The sequence below is a fragment of the Cicer arietinum genome, chromosome 6, assembly GCF_000331145.2.
Source record: "Cicer arietinum cultivar CDC Frontier isolate Library 1 chromosome 6, Cicar.CDCFrontier_v2.0, whole genome shotgun sequence".
Classification (NCBI taxonomy): Eukaryota; Viridiplantae; Streptophyta; class Magnoliopsida; order Fabales; family Fabaceae; genus Cicer; species Cicer arietinum.
Window position 1 is genome coordinate 23,568,627 of NC_021165.2, and position 22,818 is coordinate 23,591,444.

The following is a 22,818-nucleotide window of genomic DNA, read 5'->3' on the forward strand; positions in this document are numbered from 1 at the left end:
TTGACAATCTAATTTTATATTGATAACATTGATATTGTTGTTTTTTACTAACCAAGATCAATCTTCGTTATAACAAAGATCAATCTTGAGTTGAATTTTCAGTTTTAAACAAGAATTTTTTAAAAGGGGCAATTATAATTCAAACCCCTTTCCTTATAATTGACATTGTTATTTCAAAGGTCTATACGACATACTATGATCATAATATCCTCTGCTATATCTATCTCCATATCGAGATTCACATAATCAATTTCAAGGATATTTTTGACAAGGTATAATGGTGAATCAATCTCCGAAGGTTTGACATGAAACTTCATGATACATGCTAATTTCTTGCAATCAGAACAAAGTCCAGAAACCCTAATGCTCTCTATAAAAAGACGTCTCTGCACTCTTGCTTTTTATCTTTTTTCTTGTCTAAGTGCTGAGAAATATTTTCTGAGAGTACAACATTATAAACACCTCTTGCGAGCAAACTTAAGGGAAATCGATTCAACCAAATTTGACCATCTTCGTTGTGCGAAGAGGACACATCGTTGTGTGATACACAACAGTCAGAATATCTTTACAATTCAATGCATCAACGTGAAAAAACCCAAATTGCGTGCGAAGCAAAGATCTTATATCAGTTGAAGTAAAACTTGTGTATTGTGCAACAAATGGTTTTATGTGCTAGTTGATCGAAAATACTCCGTTAAAAATTTCGTTTCGTTGTGCAAAAACACTAGTCAATAACTTCTTTAATGTGCGTCATCGTGCAATCACAGAGAAAATTTGACTATATAAATAAAGGCCATGTTCATAATTCTTTGAACTATTTTTCACCCTCTTGTAGTATCGAACATCTTCCCGACGATACACCATTTTGCTTCCAAACACTCATATCATTTCATACTATACTTAACCTTCACTTCCATATCAATCATTAAGGTGTTTTCTATTATTGATAAGTCTCGTTTTGATCAATTGTATCTTTAGTTACTATCTCTATCTTATATCGATCAATTCTGAACCTATTGTCTTTTTGTTGGATCACTTGAAGCATATCAGTTTATCTTTTATGCATCAATTCCAAAACACAACTCTTTTATGTCCAAAATCTCATTCTTCCTCAATTATACAAATTAGGGTGAGTTTAATTCAATGGAATCATGGTTACAAATGGGAAAGAATGAACAAAAATGTATCATTTCTCAACTGTTTGGATCTTGTCAATGCTGACACCCTATCAAAGTTAATAAATGAATTAGTAATGTCACTTGGACAATGAGTAAAAAAATGAGTTAGAAATAATTGTAAGTTGTTGTGATATTAATATTCAAATGATGGGATCTGTGATATTTTTAATACAATTTTTATTGGAATAATATGAATATGCTTTTATTATTCTAATATGAACTCTTGTGCTTATAATATGAAGTGAACTGTGTATTATTAGATATATGAATCTTTTGTTTTGCATTACATGAATACATGTTATATTCGAGATGAGTCTAGTGGATCTATGAAGACATAGCCGCATATATGATCATTCGTTTACTTGCATGGTGACATAATATTTTGTCTCCTTGTAACAAGCCTCCTATTACCTTAGGAAGTTATAAATCATTTTGTTATTAATATTATTATTATAGGTAAAACTTTTATCATTGTTATAATTAGTATAGAGGATTAAAATGGGTATAAGTACCCGCGAGTTTAATTTTAATTTTTTAGAAGGTGATATATATATATATATATATATATTAATCTTGTAAATTTTTATAAGTATAAGAAAAATAAATGGAGTAAATGAAATTGTAGAGTGTGTAATTAAATGAGTATTTTTATTTCTAAAAAATAATGATTTGCAAAAGTTAATCATAAAAAAAATTAACAATCGTTTTAGGGATGGACACATTATTATTAATTAAAGTTGAACTAATAATCATTTTACAACTTTTTTGAGTTAGATTTGAACTCTGTCTATAATTTCAAATTTGCACCATTTAGCTGACACCTTATGATCCATAGACATAAAATATTAATCATGATTTAGATGATAATTTATTTAATTGATTATCGTAAACTCTATTTTTATTAAAATATATAAATTATGTAAAAAAAATTAAAATTTTAACATTTTTTTCGACACATTTTAAAATGTTTCGAAATATTGCTCACGACAGTGTGAGTGAATAGAATTATATTGATTAAAATTTAGACTCCGAAAATGTTAGTATCCAAACAAAACATACACTAATACATTACTTTATATATAGAAAGAAATCTTTCAAATAACCATTCTTGTTGTTTGCAAGATAACACTATATTCACCAACCTATTATTTTCCTCTATTGCCTCTGAGTTCGGTTAATTAAGGCTTTGTATGAGAGTTCGAAGAAAATGAGAGAGGAGAATTTTGAAAGGAACGAGAAAATAGAAAAATAGAGAGAAGTTTTTTATATTTTTTAAAAGAGTGATTTTATAGAAAATAATAAAAGAATACTTATAATTAATATATTTTTAATTTATAGAGTATAATAACAGTATGAATCATGAAGAATTTGTCTAACCCCACCAAAATCCTCCTCTAATATAATTTTTGAGTTCTCCTAAATTAGAAAAAATTTGAATGATGAATGAAAACAAAGTCCCTTCCTCACAAATATCTTCATTCCTTCATTTTTATCAAAGTTATTCCGTTCGCTTCCTTTCAAACTCGCAAACAAAACATTGAGAACAAGGAGATGAGCACTTGACTCATTTCAAAGAAATAATATATTAGGGCTAATGTAAAATAACCTACACCGATAATGTATATCTAAATCTCAAAAAAGTATATTAAAGATATAAATTTCATAATAATATACCAAGAAACAAATTACTTTTATAAAAAAATTATTTAATATTATGAAAGTGAAAATTTAAAAAAAAAATACTTAATTTTATACCAATAATATGTATTAAGTAAATATCTTATAAAAGTTACTTACAAAAATTTCTTGCACTTTCAAAATATTCACTTAACATTTTTGTTTCACATAAACATTTGGCTGAAAAATTAATGTGATGGTTGAGAGAAAAAAAATAATTAACTTTTCGTATTTAATGAAAATAATTCGAGACACCTTCGTCCCTATACATGAATTAATCTCTAATTTATCTATTAAATTATTATGCAGTGTAATGTTAAAGTGAATATGTTGCATTGCCAATGTGAGATAAAATACAATTTGGCATTTTAATCAAAATTTAAGGAATAAATTAGTCTCGTATATTTAAAGGAATTTCAAAATAGAAAACAAGACTGATTAAATTTCGGAAAGTCAGCTCGTGGAGGAGTGGCACGTAGGGATGGCAATGGGTAGGGTTTGGGTAGAGTACTATAGTACCCGTCTCCATACCCGTACTTAAGTGTCCGTACCCATACCCATTATCCACGCTTTAACTAAAAATATCGATAAATAAATAATATTATTGTGATTAAATTTAAAAATTATTCAAATATCTTAAATCCAATCATAAAATATTATAAACTAATTTTGTTTTTAGCTCAAAACATTTCAAATGAACACTCGTTAGAATACATATTTAAATATCCATAATTATATTTTATAAAGTTGCAAGTCATACGACAATATTATTTGATATAATTGATACAGGGTTGCAAGTATAATTATAAAGTCACGAATAATAAGACATAATTATTAGTTATAAAATCACAATTATTTACCTATTTATCATAATCAGATTCTTAAAAAGTTTGCAAACGTTTATATTTGAATTATAAATATTGTAGTGATCCAATTATATTAATAGATGTTAAAACATAAAAGAAAACAATTAATTAAACTAAACACTAATATAATAAATAAATAAATAATATATTTATATAAGTGTGAGTGTGGGTGCGGGGCGGGGTGAATACTATAGTATCTGTACCCACACTCATACCCGCTTAATTTTGCGGGTAATTATTCGTCCCCATACCCATACCCATTATGCGGGTTTTTACCCTATCCATTGTAGATTTTTTTTGCGCATACCCACTGGATCTGAGTCTAATTGTCATCCCTATGGCACGTGATCATAATGGTATTTTTGTATTTGTGTTTGCATGTTCTCTTGGTGCTTGAACTATCACTAAGGTTTTCGTATTATTAATAATTGTTAGTTAATCAAATCTTTAATATCTTGCAACAACTAGTGCAGTACTTTTTGACTCTTGTCCTTAGTGAAACTAACCAAATAATAGATGCTTTTGCAAAGTTCGGTTATTATATATGGCACTAAGGTTGCAAAAGGTTAACTACATATGTTGTAAAATCTCTATCTCCTTTCACTATTGCCCCATCAACTTCATGATCAACAGATGTGACTCTCCTGCAATCGATCCTTTTGCATTTAAAATATCGGTTATTCGATCAAAAATCTAGATTCAAAATTCAAATTCAGTATTTTGAATTAAAAATAAAAATATTTTTTAGACTGTTTGGCTAAGGATTCTCATACTGTTATCAATATTGGTTAAGGATTCTCATATGTTCATTCACTATTAATCACAAAACAGTGCGATCTTTTATTTATGAGTAATCTTGGTTTTGTTGTTAGTAGATTAATAGCATGTTCAGAACATTTGTCATTACTGATTTTAGCTCTGAACTTTAATTTGATCAGAAATTGTATTAAAAATAGTTAAATAAAATAATTTACAACATAATTTTCATCAAATTTTACTTTTAATGTAAATATACACATACATAAAATACTTCACATCATTCAAAATCACTACTGTCAAACACTCAACTTGGAGGAATCATTTTTATTTTTATGATTATTTGGAGAAATTAGTACCACATCTTTTCTACATCATCAAAGGAATGTTTAGAAGTAAAATTTGGACTAATTGCGCAAATGGAACTGGCCAAATGAAGTTCATAAAATTCAAACTGGAAAATAATTTTGTCACATTCCTCTTCACGAAGCTAAGAAACCTACATGTTACCATGATACAATCTTGGTCCTGGTCTAAAAAAACTTACCGGTCTCTTAGCATGACTAGGAGAGATTAAAGTTGGTTAGCAATGACCTTGTTATTATACACATATTACAGGATGAATAAATATGTGCCTTCTGGATCCGCAGCTGTTCATCCAAATGTTGGGAATGCTGAAAATATATTATGGCTGTTCTGCATTTGATTTCAAATTCAATCCTTGTGAGTTTGCCACCTTGGAGTCTTTTTTGGTTGTCTCCTTATTCTTGGCCAGCTTGCTAGCTGGGAAATGTAGTCTAGCCTTCAGTGGACGGGGTGCTCGTGTTTGCCTATCAAATCCTCGCACACAGACATACCCTATAAAACATTTTTGCTAATTTGTTTAGATAGGTTTGGTTATATGTTGACGTTTTTTTCTTGTAGATTATGTGTGTTACAAAGATATCAATATCGAGAGGTTAAGTAAACTCATTTTGTCTAAACGGACACAACTCGTACGAGTAAATATAATATATAGATGACATATATATTTATGTTATACCATAAATGCATCAATAAATTTAAAAGTTTCAACTCAATTATACAGCAAAAAAAATACTATATCACCATAATAAAATGTCATATTCATAAACTTGTATCAGACAGCTAAATTATCCCACCAAAACATAAAAGTTCCTAAAATTAAAGGTTCAAACAACTCAAAAAAACTGACTATTTTAGGCAGCAACAATATAGTAAGACAGAATGAATGTAATAGAAAATGCAGCAACAAATGAACACGCAGAAAATGCAGCAACAAGTAAACACAATGCAGAATGAATACAATGCATATGCAGGAACAATCTGTTCAGAATGCAAAAACAAACAATCTATACAAATACAAATTGACATGTTGTCCTTGCCAACTATAGACCTAATAATGAATAAATAGCTACTTAAGTAGCAATTGAAATACTATAGCAAAATGGAGACTGTCATATAATGATGCTTACAGCCCCTAGCCCAATTATTATATATAGTCGTCATTCAAAAGTGTAAGCTTTAATGGTTCTAATAGAGATTGGAGGTAAACATTGTTTCAACAAGATGATGATTCTAATATGAATCATGTATTCATGTTTTGATTAAGAGTTAAGAGAAGCTAATGAACACAATGGACAGTCAGAATGCAGATGAAAATGCAGCAACAATGCAGAAAATGAACAGTCAGAATGCAGACTTCATAGCTTATCAAAGAGTTCAACGAGTTGGATTACATACTTCATTAGGCCAAAAGTTTTCAAATTCTTCTCTGTCACACGCTATATTAGTCCTAAACATCTAGGCTGTATTTTTATATCTTTCTTATGGGTTGTGAGGGAAGTTATATTTCCAGTTGATGTATTTGGTCTTGTTTGTATACAATTACATAATTATGGTACAGATTCAAATTTAGTAGCATTTACATAAGTATGCGGCATTGTGGCACATATTGTGAAATGCTTCTATGTTACCCTATTGTCTTGTAGATTATTATATGTTTTAAACTAAAGAGAAACAAATAGCTCGTGGCACATGATGGATCCATCATGTGACCAAAAGTTAAACATGTGCGTTAGTTTTAGTTCTTTGGACCCTTAGTGCGTCTACGAAGTCTGCATACTGTCTATGGTTACTACATTGGTAAAAGTAAGTTAAAATAAGGATATTTAATCACAAAAGACAGTATTACATTCTAGGAATTATATCTTACCTCTCCAGAAGCACTGTTGAATTTCTTGTGTTGATAAACCTGTTTCACAATAAGCTCATATTCAACTTAGTTGTTTGAGATATTTTATAATAGTTTAACTTTTAAATATGCTATAATAGTTTAACTTCTAGGTGTTTACCTTTGAATATGGTCGGTATGGAGGTTCCAAAATGTACCGTTCGCCTATTGAGGTTCCATATCCAACTTCTGGGAACGCTAATTGGGTTAAGACTTGAGTCATGATCGGCAAAAACCTGATTCAAATGACATTTTTTTTTTTTTTAACTTCTTGAATTATTAGAAACATAATTATTTTAAATGGAAATAAATTTGATGCTATGAGATTTCACACTACTTTACCTCATTGACTTGAAAATAGGTGCCGTTTAATGGAAAGCTCCCTCTCATAGCCGTTCGACATGGTATCTATTCAGAATTATTTTAAGTCAGGGTAAGAATATTCACATTTATATGAAAATTACTCCCTCGCCCAATCATTTATTTTTTCCACTATAATGTATAAGAATTAATAAAGTGATAAACATTGCATGGTTAAGCATTCAGACCAGGATTGTCCCTCGAACTATCTGTGAATTTGCTTCGCGGAGGCTGTTGCATGAAAAACATTCCTCCTCATTACAGAGCTGGCCATAGTTCTGAGCGCTGCATTTTCTTTCTGGTGGCTCTATAGAATTTGCTGTCTCACCTGGTGTACATATTAATGTATTTTGGCAAATAAATTAGAAACACCATAGAACTAAAATATATTGTAAAACTTCCCAACTTATTATGTCGTATAATATTGACAATAGCTCTACAACCAATTTAAATTCGTATCTAGAAGGAGGCATTGTAGTCAAGTTATTTCTGGCCAACCTGGAGTCCATATAGCTAGAAGGTATTTGCCTGGATCATCAGGTTCCCGCATGTCCCACTGTATCGCATAACAAATTAATAAAAGTTGGGCATATTGCATAAACACAACATCGAGTAAAGATCCAGAAATCACTAACCCCCTCCAGAAGACGATGCGAATCTGGGAGTTCATAACTGCGGGAAGGCAGACAAATATTAGCATATATTGTCAGAAATTTTGACTAATATTTAAGATAATGGATATGAATCAGATGATGCCTACAAGAACTTTATGCCTAACATAAATCTTATGTTGGATGAGATTACTATCTACTTCCTGAGGGTTTATTCTCCATCTTCGCATGACTCAAGGTTAATGTGATGCAAATCATGTATTACTTGTTGTTCCTGCCTTTGTAGTATTCATTACTATCTTGTCCCACATTTCGTTAGCTTACTTTTCAATGTTAGAGTTGAGGTTACCAAATAATTTGTTGGAGACAAGTTAGTTTCTTTACTTACACAAAATGCTCCGTGCGCAACCGGCTCACATTCTTTAGCTTCGGTGTAGGAATGCAAGCAGTGTCTTGATCTAGAGCAACCAAGGCCTTTGACATTTCACCTTCTTGAAGTTCCATGTTTTCTTGCATATAATTTTGTACATTCATAGTGAACTCTTCTATGTCTAATTTGATGGTTGGAATTTCATTTGATTCCTCATAGAAAGCATCCTCAATATCATTTTCAGATACTTGGGAGCATTCTAGCTCTGGAGTTGTTGGCTCTTCAATAATGGGTTGGCAGCAATTGATTTCAGATTTTGTTTCAAATTGCCTGATCACTACTGTTTGTTGAAGTTCCTCTACTTGGTTTGTGTTTTCAGGGAGAGGCAAGGGAAACTGATTGATGATGACTGATGGGTTCTGATCAGGTGCACTGTTTCCAGTTGTGATAACGATATTCTTCTGCTCCGGTCCTGGGAGGGCTAGCCTTGCACTGCATTTAACATTTGTTCATTTGTATATTGATCTATCATAACTTTGAATACATGCATATTATTGAATTTTCAAAGTGGTATTGACATAATCTTCAGCTGTTAAAACTTTGTTTCCTAAGTTCACTGTTGCAACAAGGATAATCCAATTAGATTGCTGTCAATATATGTATAAAACATCAACAGTAATTTAGTAAAGGACATATGAACTTCACATAGTGTCTCTGAAATTCTCTATCCTTCTGACAAAAATATCTGCAGAACTTCTAATGTATGTAAAACAAGTAGTGAATGGTGTTGTGTCACGTATATATGATTTTTTTCCTCATTATTTATTGTAAACATGATGAGTGCAAATAATCTTTTCAGAGAAATACCTTGCAAAAGCACTTGCAAAGTGTCTGCATTCTCCTCTCATTGGACATGCATTACAATTTGGTTTGCTTTTTGTACAGAAGACCTGCATGCATTGATTTTAGTTTAAAATAGGTTTTACTAAATTATGGTCAGTTTCTGATGTATGAGAAGCTGTAGTTTACCTTTCCAAATGTAATCAGCTGGTAATGCAGCTCGTACCTTAAATGAAACATTGAAAAAAGATCAAGAGATAAAGAGTTCAATCTTTAACCCACTATTACTGGAAAACTTGTATGCACTATCATGCAATCATGTATTGCCACATAACTAAGTTATCATAATCAAACTATTCAAACGATGTGGCAATCCATGACTATAAGGTATTGTTTAAAAGTTACATTTAGGCCATTGGTCTAAATTTAACCCTTAAATAAATTATACTTGTTAAACTTAAACATGAAGAAAAAAGCTTGTATATTTTAACTGTAAACTGAAAATAAATCTTTACAATGTTCTTTGGTCAAGCTTGCACAGCCGGGGCCAGAGATATTTTTGTATGGATTCCAACACTGGGTATCTGTTCAAACCGACATTGTTAGCTCTTTTGTAATTGAATGGTTGCCTTATACAATCTATTTATGTAGTACTCACAACTCTAGAAGATGCAGCTGGAGTGACTCAGGCAGTGGCTGGAGAGGTACCCATCCCAATCGCACTGCAATACGCCCAACATTTGTGTCCACCTATTGCACAGAAAAAACAGTTAAAATATATTCTATATTAATGTAATTACATACTTCTATTTTCGACTTACCGGGAAAGCAAGATGGTGCAGTGTTAACAGTCGCACGCACTCCACACTTTTCAATCCCAATCCCCTTATGCTGAGCAAGAATTCTCTGCATATATAAATTGAAATAACATTATGAATTTTTTTCTTCTAGTGTGTGTTAGGTCTTGCTGCTTGATGAGTATGCATTTATTTGTATCCGCAATAACTCAGGATGTTGGTTTCACCAACAATATAATCATGACAAGCTAGCATGATATGTATGGAAAGTAGTATTTTAATAAAGCAGTTCATTAATCTCTGGACTTACTTTGCTTGGTCAGGTGGAACGTCTCTCAACCACTGGAGATCAATAGCCCTGTGTTTTTCAACAAGTAGATTCAAGAAACTCTGCATAATATATCAGTCGACATAAGTTGTGTTTAAGGGTTTTCTCACTCGATCAAAATGTAAATAAATAATGTTTCATGGATATTAAATTCTACCTGAATACGTTCAGCAAGCATGTTGTTCATGCCTCTTTCTTTGATTGCATCAGCAATTTCATGAACGTTTGCACGTCTCACAGCATCCCAGTCCAAAGAGTCCATGGTGCTTTCTGTCTTTTCTCTCTTCCCTGACTTAGCTTGCGCCTGTTTTCTTAAACTATCCCAATTGTAGTCAACCTTTTTCTCTTTCCCACGCTCCTTGCCCCTTAATTTTACATGGGCAGAGTCTAACTCACTGTTTCCATTTCTCATGGCATAATTGTGGTCACCAAAATCTAATTCCCTTGATTTCTGCATAATATCTTGACTTTGTTCAGAAATGTGGGAAACTTTGTGCTGCCTGTGATCACAATTTTGTTGAAGATCGACTAGGGATAGCATGCTGTGAGAATGGGCAATTGCAGCTTGGCTTTCAGACTCCATTAGAGAACTAGAGCTTTTGTTATTTTCATTTTTATTCTTTGAGGAGCCACTTGATGAGGCTTCAATGTTGACAGGATTATAGCAGTTTATTTCAAGGACTCCAGAGTTGGGGGTCATTTTTAAATTATAGCCATTGCATTGTGTCATGATTGCTTCTAAGGAGCTTTGAGTAACACTTGATTTTTCCAAGTTCTCTTCCAGGTTGTCATGGCTCATAGCTACATATTGACCATATGAATCTCTCAAATTCTCAGTTGGATTGCTTATTTGACTGTTAACTTCATGTAACTGGGTCGAACTTACCATTGCTAAAGGCTTACTGAAAGAAGTCCTATTGTTAAAAATGTATTCAGTTGTGCTTAACTGATCTTCTGCTCTTGTGTTGCTGTCTGAGAATGATCCTATCTTCTTGAGATTTTGATCAATTGAAAAATCTCCAGACAATTGAGATGTAATAATGGAGCAATGGGATGAAAATAAAGTATTTAACTCATTCCTAACACCCCCATGACATGAATTTTCTTGCGCTCCCCCAATTGTGCGACTAACAAATTCCGTTGTACTGTGTTCCATGATATATCTTTGATCTGGTTCCGACGGCTTACAATTTGATTCATCTTTTAAGCTATTTAAGCTACCAGTAGTTACACAGGAATCAATGCTGTTGCTGTCAACAGTTTCTCTTTCTTCAGAATGGTCAATGATGTCTTTTGTCATAGAACTCAGTTCATGAACATGTTGATTCAATATTTTTTCTTCCAGCTTTTCATTTTCTTCTGGTTCCACAATTTGCACCTGTGGTGTGTTGACTATTAAGCTTTCACTTTCCTCATGGCATGTATCGTACTTGCTACTTGACTTTAGGGGAAATCGAGCAGCGAGAGACATGAATGCAGAGCTGCCAACAGAAAAGAAAAAATGAGAGTGGTGATCACATTTTAATTGCACATTTCTACGTAATTAAGCTTGCATGATTTATACCTGGAAAGATGGTCTGAAACATTTTGAGTGAGGAAAACTCCAACCACTGAATCCACCACTGATCCTTTCCATTGCGAAAAGCGTCTGTCTCCTGTTGGATATGCATTATTTTTTGTTAATATGCTAACCATGTAACCAAACGATGGAGACTGGATATGTACATTTAGGATAATTTGTGATTATTTTGCATTGTTATCTTCAATGAAGTTATTTTATTTTTGTTTCTTTATTTGGTTAGGCTAATGTATTTCTAACTTTAGTTAGGATTTCCTACATTACTGGTCTATCTTGATATCTATCTTTTATAAATTATTACTAATTACTAATAAATACTTCCTTCGGGCTTAATTATAAGCGAAAAATGCATGTACTTGTGGGCCTCAAGTATAAGTAAAAGTCAACTAATTTATTCATATTTAATGACATTGCTAAAAAAATATCATTGCATTAATTACTTAATGTTGTGAGCTAGGTAGTTAATCCCAGCGTTTCCCGGCGAGATCCCGCTGTCCCGGTGCGGTACAGTGCCTCACTGCGACGGCGTATCCGCGATAGCGTGAAACAAGATCCCGACGAGATCTAGGGGAGATCCCGATATTCCGGCGTAGTTAATCCCAACGTTTCCCAGCGAGATCCGACTATTATTTCTTCCTTCTTTGTTTTATTGTTTCTACTTTCACCTAAAAAGAAGTAGAATATGCTAATGAAGATGATGCTTATCTTTGATTCCTATGGTAGAACATACATTTGAGTTTTAATATTTAGTTATTTTATTAGTGTGTTAAAGACTTGAATATGCATCATCTTTATTTCTTTGACTTTTGTTTGTATTTCAATGTATGTTTTGACTAAGAGTAAGACTTGTAAATTCTTATTACTAATTATGAATGTTTCAGAGTTTGATCATTTGTTAATTTTGCATTAAATAGGTTTATATAATATTATTCATGTAATTTGTTAAAAAAAATAGCAACTATCCCGCCTATCCCGGAACGCGTTATCCCGCTATCTCAGTTTTGAGGTTGGCCGCGACGCACCGCTATCTGGGATTAACTACCTAGGTTGTGAGAGATGGTCATAATAATCAGGGGCAAGTTAGTAACTGCATTTCTTTTTTACATGAATCAAAGAAAATTAAATGCACTTAACTATCATCCTGAATAAGCGTGAAAGTAGGTACTTTTGCTTAGAATTGAGATCAGAGGGATTATTATTGTCAATTTTGTGTAAATTTCTTCAATGTGCTTTATCTCTTGGTTCTCTGAAAGTAGGACTTGTGGTTGCCTATGTCTGAATTTTTTTTTTCATGTAGGAAGACAAATTATGTCTATTTTATTCATATTTTCTTAAAGGCGACTATTCTCACTTCTTCCTCCGTGAGCACAAATAGTAAGTATATAAATGTATGAGAAAATAAAAGTGATCAATGTTGTTTTTCTTGAAAAAGTATCACTCGTACCTTGTACAAGATGCATCCGTGCAATAAATGACTCTGCTCGGCCTCGAAAAACATTTCGTTCATTTTCCCACCATTTGGCCTTGTCTTCATCAGTTCCATCAATGCCATGACTGTTTATATCCAACAGCAGAAGCTTCCACACTCGATTAGTTTCCTCATCAAGATCAACTTTAGGCCGTGGGCGTTGTTTCTTGATGGGATCAAACAAGCCCTCGAAGGGAATGATGGTGCCATTTCCATGAACAAGGCCTTTGTGTTTTTTATTTTTCTGGTTGTAAGGGACAAGTGCATTCTGCCCCCACAACGCAAGCTCTCTAGCTTCTATATGTATGTTTAGGTGTCTAAATTGTTGTGTTAATGCGTCCACAACAGTATGCATGTTTTTCCACCTCTCTCCGATGGCCACATCTGCATCAATGTCTTAATAATTAGGACAAACTGCATTGTAGATTGTTTGTTTTGTAACAACTTTAATATTATTGACCCAAAAAAGTCAAAGTTTTAGTTGAAATACCTAATGAGTTGTGGAATGACGGATGATGTTGCATTTCATTTATGCAGGAATATGCTGAAGTGATTGGAGTACTTCTCTTTTTACTTCGTTTCTTTTTTGTGAGTGATGCATGCATCTCCGCAACTAGAGCATCAATGCCTGTTTGTGGTCTTTCTGCATCCTCAAACGCTTGTCTATCAAAACCTCCAAGGTTTGCAGTATTAGTTAGTTTGGCATCAAGGTTTCTAATTGTGGTCAGTGAAGCACAATCATGAATTCTGGTAGTGACTCTAGATCTTTTTTTGGTCGGTATGGTCATTCTTGAAGATAAACTGTACTCAAGCGATTGAGATTTATCATAGGTATCTCTTTCTGTATCTTTGAGCATGGTTAGGAGTCTTGCTGTTTCATACTCAAAAGCAGAAGTCCAGCCATTAGAAGTTGATGCAACCGGATGTGATCTAGTATTTTCTTCAAAGCACGTTGCTAGTTGTACATCTTTCGTAGAAGTCATGGAAGATATATTGGATGTGTTGGAAAATTTCCCCTTTTCACTTCTCTTTTTCTTTTGAACATTTGGAAATTGAACCCAATAGTTAGATTGGTATGCTTGCAATAAATTATATTGTGCCCCAATTAGATTAACATTGTTGTTGTCTGCTTGTTCAATGGTACCAGATTGTTTTCTCTTGGAACCAACTTCTTGTGGTTCTGTACTCAAAAGGTTTCTATTGCTGCTATTGGATTCATTTGGACTTGATTGTGCATCTTCCTTGCCAATTTCTCCACCAAAACATGTAGTTGCATTTTCTTTGCATGTAAAATGTCCAGCTCTTGGTTGTTCTAGTATGTCATAGTTTAAGGACCTTCTACATGTCTTTTTGGCAAATTCAGGCATCGATGGTTTTGTGCATTCCCCTGTCATTTCTTTTTTAGTTGTGTTTAACTCTTTCTTTCTTGCATACTTCCTCTTGTCATTTGAGTTTTCTTTTGATTGATCTGGCTTTGGCGTGGTTGGCTTCTTAGTTCTTTTGGGTTTTCCTTCTTTGATGACCTTGGGACGGTGCTTTTTTCTTTTTGGTCTTGTTTGGGGTAATTCATTAAGATCAATAGCATGGTGTATTTCCTTATTGTAGTTGTGATTCTCTTTGCATGGTGTAGAAATAGCAGTAAAGTCTATAACAGGATCATAGATTTTGTTGCACATTGTGGCTGGGGCATTATTCTCTTCTTCCCTTTGACCCCTTTCTTCCGTACTCATTTGTGTCTCCACAACTTGTCTGTCTTTTTCTGCGATGGAATTTTCTGGAGGCAGGACTACCTGAGAATTGGTCTTGCTATAGTAATCCAAGTATGATGAGCCTGTTGTAGGACATCATATAAATATATGCCAGAATTAGAACCATATGGTCTCACATTGATTACACACAATAAGGAATTGAAGAAAAAAATTTGAATATAATAGTGAATATTGTGCCTATAGAGCAACACGGTACCAAGATTGAACAAAGTCTGGAAAATCAAAAGTAAAATATCTAAACAACCTGATTTTAGTGGAAAACTAGTTCTGTGAATGTAAAATAAAATAGAAAAATATGTGAGTGAGATGGTTCCATAGCGAAAATAAAATGGATTATAGCAAAATATAGAATGCCTAAGATATTTCTTTGGCTTTGGAATGAGTAGAAACTGCCTGATAATTTATGCCTAAGATATATTCGTCCCAAGAAAAACTTTTATACAATGCCACAAATCAACTGGAAATGAAGTTACGATTTAACTCCAAAAACTAGTAATTTTTTAATCAACTGTCAAAACTCTGGGAACCTAAATCCAGGAACCAAAATTTATTGCCCTTACCTTGAGGATCTTGGTAATTGTCATGGATAAAATTGATGAAGGGTTGTTCTTGACAGAGATTTTGGTGGCCAAGAAATGCATAGTTTTGGTTGAACTGTGAGTTCCATTCATCAGGTACAAATTGGTTTTCCGAAAATCCATATGTTGTATTAGAGTAGGTAGGAGGAGCCTCTGCCTGAGCCATGAGTTCAGCAAAACTATTACTTGAGCTGGGAATATTGTCAAAGGAAATCTGTACACGAGTTCGGCCATTGTCATGAGCAATGTTTGATGTTGCAGCCGCAGATTCTGACCAACTGTGAGAACTTCGGTTAATATCTCCACCACCAGCTGAAGATTCAAAACATGCAATTTCGCCATTGAAATGAAAACCCAGCTGTTTTCTCTCTCCGGGAGTGTAGATCGGCAATGGTCTTTGAACAATGGGCTTAAAAGGAGTAGTGGGTATCCATGGAGTCTGTGAATTAAGCTTCTCTTTGTCTGTTTCTCCAAACTCCATTTTTTTACCTGTATAAAAATCCTTAATAAAAAAATGGTTCAGATGAAGAAATTAAAACACAACTTAACCCACTGGAGCTATTTTATGATACAATGTGAAACTCAATTACCAAGCCATCATCTTTGTATGCATATTAAGAAAAATTGATACCGTAGTTAAGAGAAAATAGAGTATACATTGTCCGTGTAAACCAATTATAACCAAATTTTTTACAGTTATCTTTAAGAAACAGTTTAATAATGTGCTTATGCGGCAGTAGGATGAATTGTTGTTGGATGACAATGTAAAATAATTTTACTGCATTTTCATTAAACTCTAATGTATATAATTTTTGTACTATTGTTACTAGATTGCCCTTTTGTGACAATTTAATACTATTAATAAGGGATATATTTGAAAGAAAAAAAAATGTAATAAATGTATCTAGAAATTTGCTAATTATGGTCACTGTAGGAGATGAAGCATGTCAGAAGAAAATAAAAGTTTTTTAATGAAAGAAACATCAATAAATAAGATAAATTAAAAACAGAAACATAGATCCAATTCATGAAAATTAAAAGATGCGGATTTCTGAATTACCTTCTCAAAATAACCGGTTACTGACAGTGTTTTGATGTTAATTAATGAGGATAGTAATTGAAGGAGGATTGAAGAATTTAATTATTAAACCTTCATCAACAAAACAAAAACAAAAATTATCTACATTAAATCATATTAAAAATTCCAAAACATTTACAAATTTGAGAAACTTATTCAATTCGACCAAAATTTCCAAATCAAAACTGAAAATGGAGAAGGTGAGTAACTGCATACCCTTGTGTTAGTGTTGACTGGCCGGAGGAGGACGGTGGACGGCGGAGAAGGACGGTGGACGGCGCGTGACAGAGAGATCAGACATGCAGGGGTGAATAGATCTGCACGTGAGGGAGAAAAAGAAGTGATACACGTGAGAGAGAAGTATGCAGAAGAGGTGAATGTGAACCGGTGGTGGCGCCTGGAGGCTGCCGCCGGCGATTCAACGATTAACGGTGGTGATGAGATGTGAGAGTGTAGTTCTGTGTAGTATCTGAATTAGCGTTGCTGTGCCTGTGATTATACTCTTGGGTCACGAGTGAAAAATATAATTTCAAGCGGTGAAAATAAAAAGAAAAAATGGAATATGTCATGGGAACATCCAAATATTTATTTCACACTCTTAAAGAGAGAGAAATAAAGATAATAGTATTATAGTTGTTATATGTTGGTTATTTAGAGATGAAAACAAAAATAATTAATTTGTATGTAAAATATATGATAATACATTATAATTATTTATGTTTATTATTTTAAAGATGATTATTATATAAGTTAAATATTAGAAATTTTAAAGAATTGTGATTTAGTACGTGAATCAGAACTCTTTAATATGACATACAAGATTTAATCTTATGTATAATTTACGTACATTATTGATGTCCCTGTATAAATAATACTGGTATTCTAATTTTTTTTAAATGGAGGATGTGTCTCATATGTCTTTGGGGGTAGGATACGAATTCATCTCTATTTAATGAATAATAAATTTAAAATCATTAAATTGTTTGAATTGAATTATAAATTTCTTTTTTAGATTGGATTAAATGTATATATAAATTTTAATAATTATTTATTTTTTGAATGATATAAGATGTTGCAGTACTATATTATATATTAGTTTTAATATTAATAATATATTTTTGTTTAATATAATATAACTTTATTACTATTTTATATATTTCAAATATCAATCAATATTATTTTCAAATGTTAACTTTCAGTATAATATATTTTATGTTTTTGGTATAATATATTTTAATCGCTCTATTTTTACTGATTTACGAAATTGATCCTCTTATTTTAAAAGCCAATAGTTTTGATCTCTTTCTCTTAATTTTTAACTAAAAAATAATGACAAAAAATATTTTAAATAACATGACTTATGATAATGATGTAAAATGATTAATACTTATGAAATTAAAATAAAAGTTGTAAAAATTTAAATTTTCATATTTTTTAATTTAATTAATGATATATAAATTATTAATCATCTAGATGATTCTATATTATTGAAATGTATCTCACGTCATTAAAAATATGTCAGATTATTGTTTTTTAATTTAAAAATACGAGAGAAGAATAAAATTGTCGACTTTTAAAATAAAATAGATAAATAATATAAATTGATAATAATAAAATGACTAAAATTACAATTAAACTTATATTTTATATTATATTTTACTTCAAAATTAAAATTTATTACTCACATAGACGCTTGTTTTAAGAATAAATGCAAAATTACATCTCTCTTCAAATTATATAGACAACTACCTCGTCTCCATATTTTATTACTTTCATGATCCTCTTTTCACCTCAAAATCAGTGCTGCATTATCTAATTATTTTTCTTTTCGTATATCTTCTTAACTTTAGTCAAAATAAAAAATCTACTTACTACTATAATAATAATAATAAAGTGATGTTCCCTCTCGCTTTCTCACTCTTCAATTTTTCTCTCTCTGTCCCATATACAACGCCCTCACCTTTTATCTTTTATGTTAGTCGCCCCTCACAATATTTTTTTGCTGAAAAATAATTTTTTTTATCAATTAAGCTAATTACCATATTAATTAAGTGATAAAAATGAACAACATACATAAATAATGTCTGATTTATTTAAATTTGTTTTTTGATTTAAGTATAAATTTATTCATCATTTTTTATGTAAACGTGTTAAATATGTTTTATTCTAGTTTTTTTAGTATAATTGCAATTTTGGTTCTTATATTTATACTGATTTACGAAATTGATTTTCGTATTTTAAAAGTTTATATTTTTTATCATTCTCTTATATTGTTGAACTAAAAAAGTGATAATTTAATATATTTTAAATGACGTGACATACATTAATTATTCATATGTCTAAACTCTAAAAATATGAATAATTTCCAAAGTTGAAATTTAAGTTTTCACGTCGTTTTATTTCAATTTCATGAGTGTTAATCATTCTACATCATTGTATCATATGTCAAGTTATTTAAAACATCTCTCGTTATTTTTTAATTAAAAAATCAGAGAGATAGACCAAAATTGTTGACTTGTAAAATAGGATGACCAATTTCGTGAATCAGTATAAATAAAAGAATTAAAACTGCAATTAACCCCCTTTTTTTCTAATGCAAATAAGTATACAATTACCACTTTAATTTACTCCACTTTTTTTGTTGTTGATGCAAACACAAGTATATGCCTATTTTGAATCAATCTAATATCGGTCCAATTTAACCACATCAATTTAGATTGAACTTTTTAAAAGGAATCTAAATCGAGTTGCTAGTATTTTTAATCTTTGGATTTAATGACTTTTGTTTTATAATTAATCTAAACCACACTACGAGCACTCTTAAATATTAGGCTTAATTGCACTTTTGGTCCCCCTATTATAGGTGAAAATCGAAAGCAGTCCCCCCATTTTGTTTGTCCCCAGTTTTAGTCCCCAAACAGAATTTGAGTCCAAATCATGATGAGTTGTCATTTTTTAATGACATGTCAATAAAAGGGTGATGTGGCAGACACTTATGTGGAATAAACTCATTATTATATTATTTCTGATTAAAAAATATAATTTATATTTTTAAAAACTATTATTATAATTGTGACAATATTTTTAAAAATACAATTTAATTGTTAAAATTAAGTTAAAAGAAAAACAACCCCAATTCAACAAAACCCTAAATCAAAATCTGAAGCAGAAGCATATGAACATCTGAAGCAGAAGCATATGAACTAGCTTGAACCCTAAATCAAAAAACAGCCCCAATTCAACAAAACCCCCAAATCGTGAACCCTTTTCATCAAAATCGACCATTTTCCTTTTCATCATCATCATCATCCGATTCCGATTTCGTCTTCTTTTTCATTGTTGGTCATCTTCCCTTTTCATTTGGGTTCTTCTTCTTCATCGTCTTCGTGTTCCTTTGTATTCCGTTGTTTCTTCTTTTTTCTCTGTTTCGTTTCTTCTTCGTTTGTTCGTTGTGTTTTTTGGAAAAAAGAATGTCTTGTCATTCATATTCAGTTACAAGCAAAAATTCTCATTTGAGAATTAGAAGAAGAGAATGTTTGTGTGGACTTGAATCTCCTTTGTGTACTTCTTGGACGACTGAAAATCCAGGTCGAAGGTTTCATGGTTGTGGATTTTATAAGGTAAACTATTTGTCAAAATTATGGATTTTTTTTTGTATTGTTTACAGATTATAAAAATTTGTTGTTATGTTGTTTAGTTACAGGGTACTTCTTGTTTTGCTGTTATGTTGTTTCAGTTACAGGGTATAAAATCTTGCAATTTTTTTGATTGGTTTGATGAGCCAATGACAAAACGTGCAAAAGAAGTTATTATGTCTTTGATAAAAAGGATTGATGAATTCAAGAAGAAAGACAATGTGTCAAAAAATTGTGATGATGAAATGAAGTTGAAGTTGAAACTAATGAGGGGCTTTCTGGCACTTTCATGACTTTTGATTATTGTTCTTTTGGTTATTGTAATGTTGAAGTAATTAAAATGATTGGATTAATGGTGTTTTGTAATGATGTAATTTAGGGTGTTTATGGTTGAAATTGTAATGTAATTGTTTAATATAATCAAATTTGTAAGGTTGTTATTATGAAATGAAATTAGTATTATTGTATTTCGATTGTCTATTTTTACATGTTAATAACTCAATTTGATATCATTGTATAAATACAATTTGGTCAAACAATTTTTAAGTTATTTGAAATAATCAGAATAATCTGGTCAAAATAATCAGAACAATTTTCCAATTTTTGAACCTAAATTTGATATCATTGTATTAATGCAATTTAGTCAAACAATTTTCCAAAATAATCAGAATAATCAAAACAATTTTTTAAAATAATCTGGTCCATAATCTGAAGTTAGAATTTTGATATCATTCCATCATTACATACTACTGCATTACAAAATAATCGTTCCATAACTTAGGTCCAAAAAGAGGTCATACTAATGCATTACAAAATAAAATTGTTCCTTCACAAGTAACCAAAATAAAAGTACATATTCATAGTAATCAAATTATATAGGTCCAAGTATCATTACATATTCATAATAACCAAAATAAAAATCACAAGTTTAGTTCCTTCAATTGATTTGTGAATCTTGAATTTGTGGAGCTTGTGAATCTTAAGATAAAATTGTTGGTGTTTCTCCCTCATCACCTCCAACCCTTCTTGTCTTTGCTCTCTTTGTTATGTTGATGTTATTGCCACCTTTTGGTATCTCTCTACCCTTGCATGTCCTCATGTTGTGGCCAAGCTTCCCACAGTTTTTACATTTCACAGTTGCAAACTGTCTTGGTAGTTTGTTAGAACATTTTGACTCATCATTGGACTTGTTCCTATTTTTCTTTGGTCTACCCGGTGCTCTTCTCATGATTGGGGGATTTATAGGATCTCCATTTGATGGCATTATAATCTAAGAGTAACATGTTAAGAAGTTTGTTTTCCTATTTAAAGAACTAGAAACATGTTAAAAGCAACATGTTAAAATCAGCATATTAAAAACCAGCATGTTAAAAACATGTTAAAAGCAGCATGTTAAAAACCAGCAAGTTGAAAGTCACATGTTATAAATTGAATGTTATGAACTAGCAGATCAAAACCAAAACCAAATTGCAGGGCAGAACCAGAACCAAACTAAACCACAACCAAACAAAACCACAACCAAACTAAACCACAATCAAACTAGAACAAAATTAGAACAAACTGAACCAAAACTAAACCAGAACCAAACTAGAACAAAACTATAACAAAATTGCAGGGCAGAACCAGAACCAAACTAGAACAAAACCAGCAGAACAAAACCATCTAACTGAACTAGAATTGAAACTAGCAGAAAAAAACCATGTAGCTGAACTAGAATTGAAACTAGAACATCCATCTAATGAACATCATGCTAAAATCATGTTAAAATCAGAACCAGAATTAAAAACCAGAACCAAAATTAAACTAGCAGAATAAAACCAGAACAAAATTCAAATGAACATCATGTTAAAATCAGAATCAAAATTGAAACCAGAACCAAAATTGAACTAGCAGAATAGTATAATGCAAAATACCATAACTGAACTAGCAAAAACATCAATTGAACAGATCCAGAACTGAACAAGCAGAACATCAATAATGCAGAATACCAATAATGCAGTTAAAATCAAGTTTTATACCTATAATAAGGTGAAACGTACGATTCTGGATCAGCTTTGTTGTGCCATATACAAACAAGAGCATGGCAACACGGAATACCGGTCAAATCCCACTTACGACAAGCACAAGTTTTTGTGTGTAGATTTACCGTATAAGTATGTACACTATTTGTGACACTAAACAAGTTAAAATCATCATCTCCATGCCAAGTTGGGAACCAACCACCAACTGCTCTTTTTGCCTTTTCCAATATTTGTTGAATCCTTACTGTAATGTAATGTTTCAAACCTTCAAGTAATGTTATGATAGGCTTATCTCTATACTCCAATACAGCCATGTTGAAAGCCTCACACATGTTGTTTACTTGGAGGTCACATTGTGTATCAGTGAGAAATGCTAACCTAGTCCACATAGATGGTGGGAGTTGCACCATGTCTTTCCAAGCATTTTCATTGATTGCCTTAATTTTTTACATTGCTTTCTCCCAATCCTGGACCACAATAGCTCTTGCTGCCAACCAAAGAAGCTCTTTCATATGTCCTCCAGGATACTTTTTTTTCCAATTCCCATACAAGTGTTTAACACATAATCGGTGTTCCACATGGGCCCCAATGTTGGCAATGGCAGGTACCAATCCCTGAAATCAATTCATAAACATATAGCTTATTTAATTCATAAT

General features: G+C 31.8%; 2 protein-coding genes and 1 long non-coding RNA gene across 6 annotated transcripts; 1 reads left to right on the forward strand and 2 right to left on the reverse strand.

Moving 5' to 3' along the window:
• Nucleotides 1–4,771: 4,771 nt before the first annotated feature.
• Nucleotides 4,772–17,060, reverse strand: LOC101505160 (DNA glycosylase/AP lyase ROS1-like). Of its 4 annotated transcripts, none has more exons than XM_012717651.3 (21): nt 16,723–17,060; nt 16,489–16,578; nt 15,411–15,917; nt 13,572–14,912; nt 13,058–13,465; nt 11,599–11,689; nt 10,192–11,515; nt 10,017–10,096; nt 9,731–9,815; nt 9,568–9,659; nt 9,425–9,493; nt 9,099–9,135; nt 8,937–9,019; nt 8,088–8,561; nt 7,724–7,760; nt 7,587–7,644; nt 7,277–7,416; nt 7,071–7,136; nt 6,850–6,964; nt 6,711–6,749; nt 4,772–5,335 (listed from the first exon to the last, which is right to left on the reverse strand). In XM_012717651.3, the coding sequence occupies exons 3-21, from the start codon at nt 15,907–15,909 to the stop codon at nt 5,163–5,165; spliced, it is 5,211 nt and encodes a 1,736-aa protein (XP_012573105.1). In that variant the 5' UTR covers nt 15,910–15,917; nt 16,489–16,578; nt 16,723–17,060; the 3' UTR covers nt 4,772–5,162. The 4 variants fall into 4 exon arrangements, with proteins under 4 accessions (XP_012573105.1, XP_004507056.1, XP_012573107.1 ...); XM_004506999.4 differs by having other exon boundaries at nt 15,411–15,930; XM_012717653.3 differs by lacking the exon at nt 16,489–16,578.
• On the forward strand, nt 9,124–9,493 carry LOC140920935 (uncharacterized). Its single transcript, XR_012163690.1, has 2 exons — nt 9,124–9,229; nt 9,297–9,493. It is a non-coding gene; the product is annotated as an uncharacterized lncRNA (long non-coding RNA).
• A 4,060-nt stretch (nt 17,061–21,120) lies between the features above and the next one.
• LOC140920665 (uncharacterized) lies at nt 21,121–22,572 on the reverse strand. The gene is made up of 3 exons (XM_073369465.1): nt 22,181–22,572; nt 22,012–22,096; nt 21,121–21,411 (listed from the first exon to the last, which is right to left on the reverse strand). The coding sequence occupies exons 1-3, from the start codon at nt 22,570–22,572 to the stop codon at nt 21,121–21,123; spliced, it is 768 nt and encodes a 255-aa protein (XP_073225566.1).
• Nucleotides 22,573–22,818: the final 246 nt, after the last annotated feature.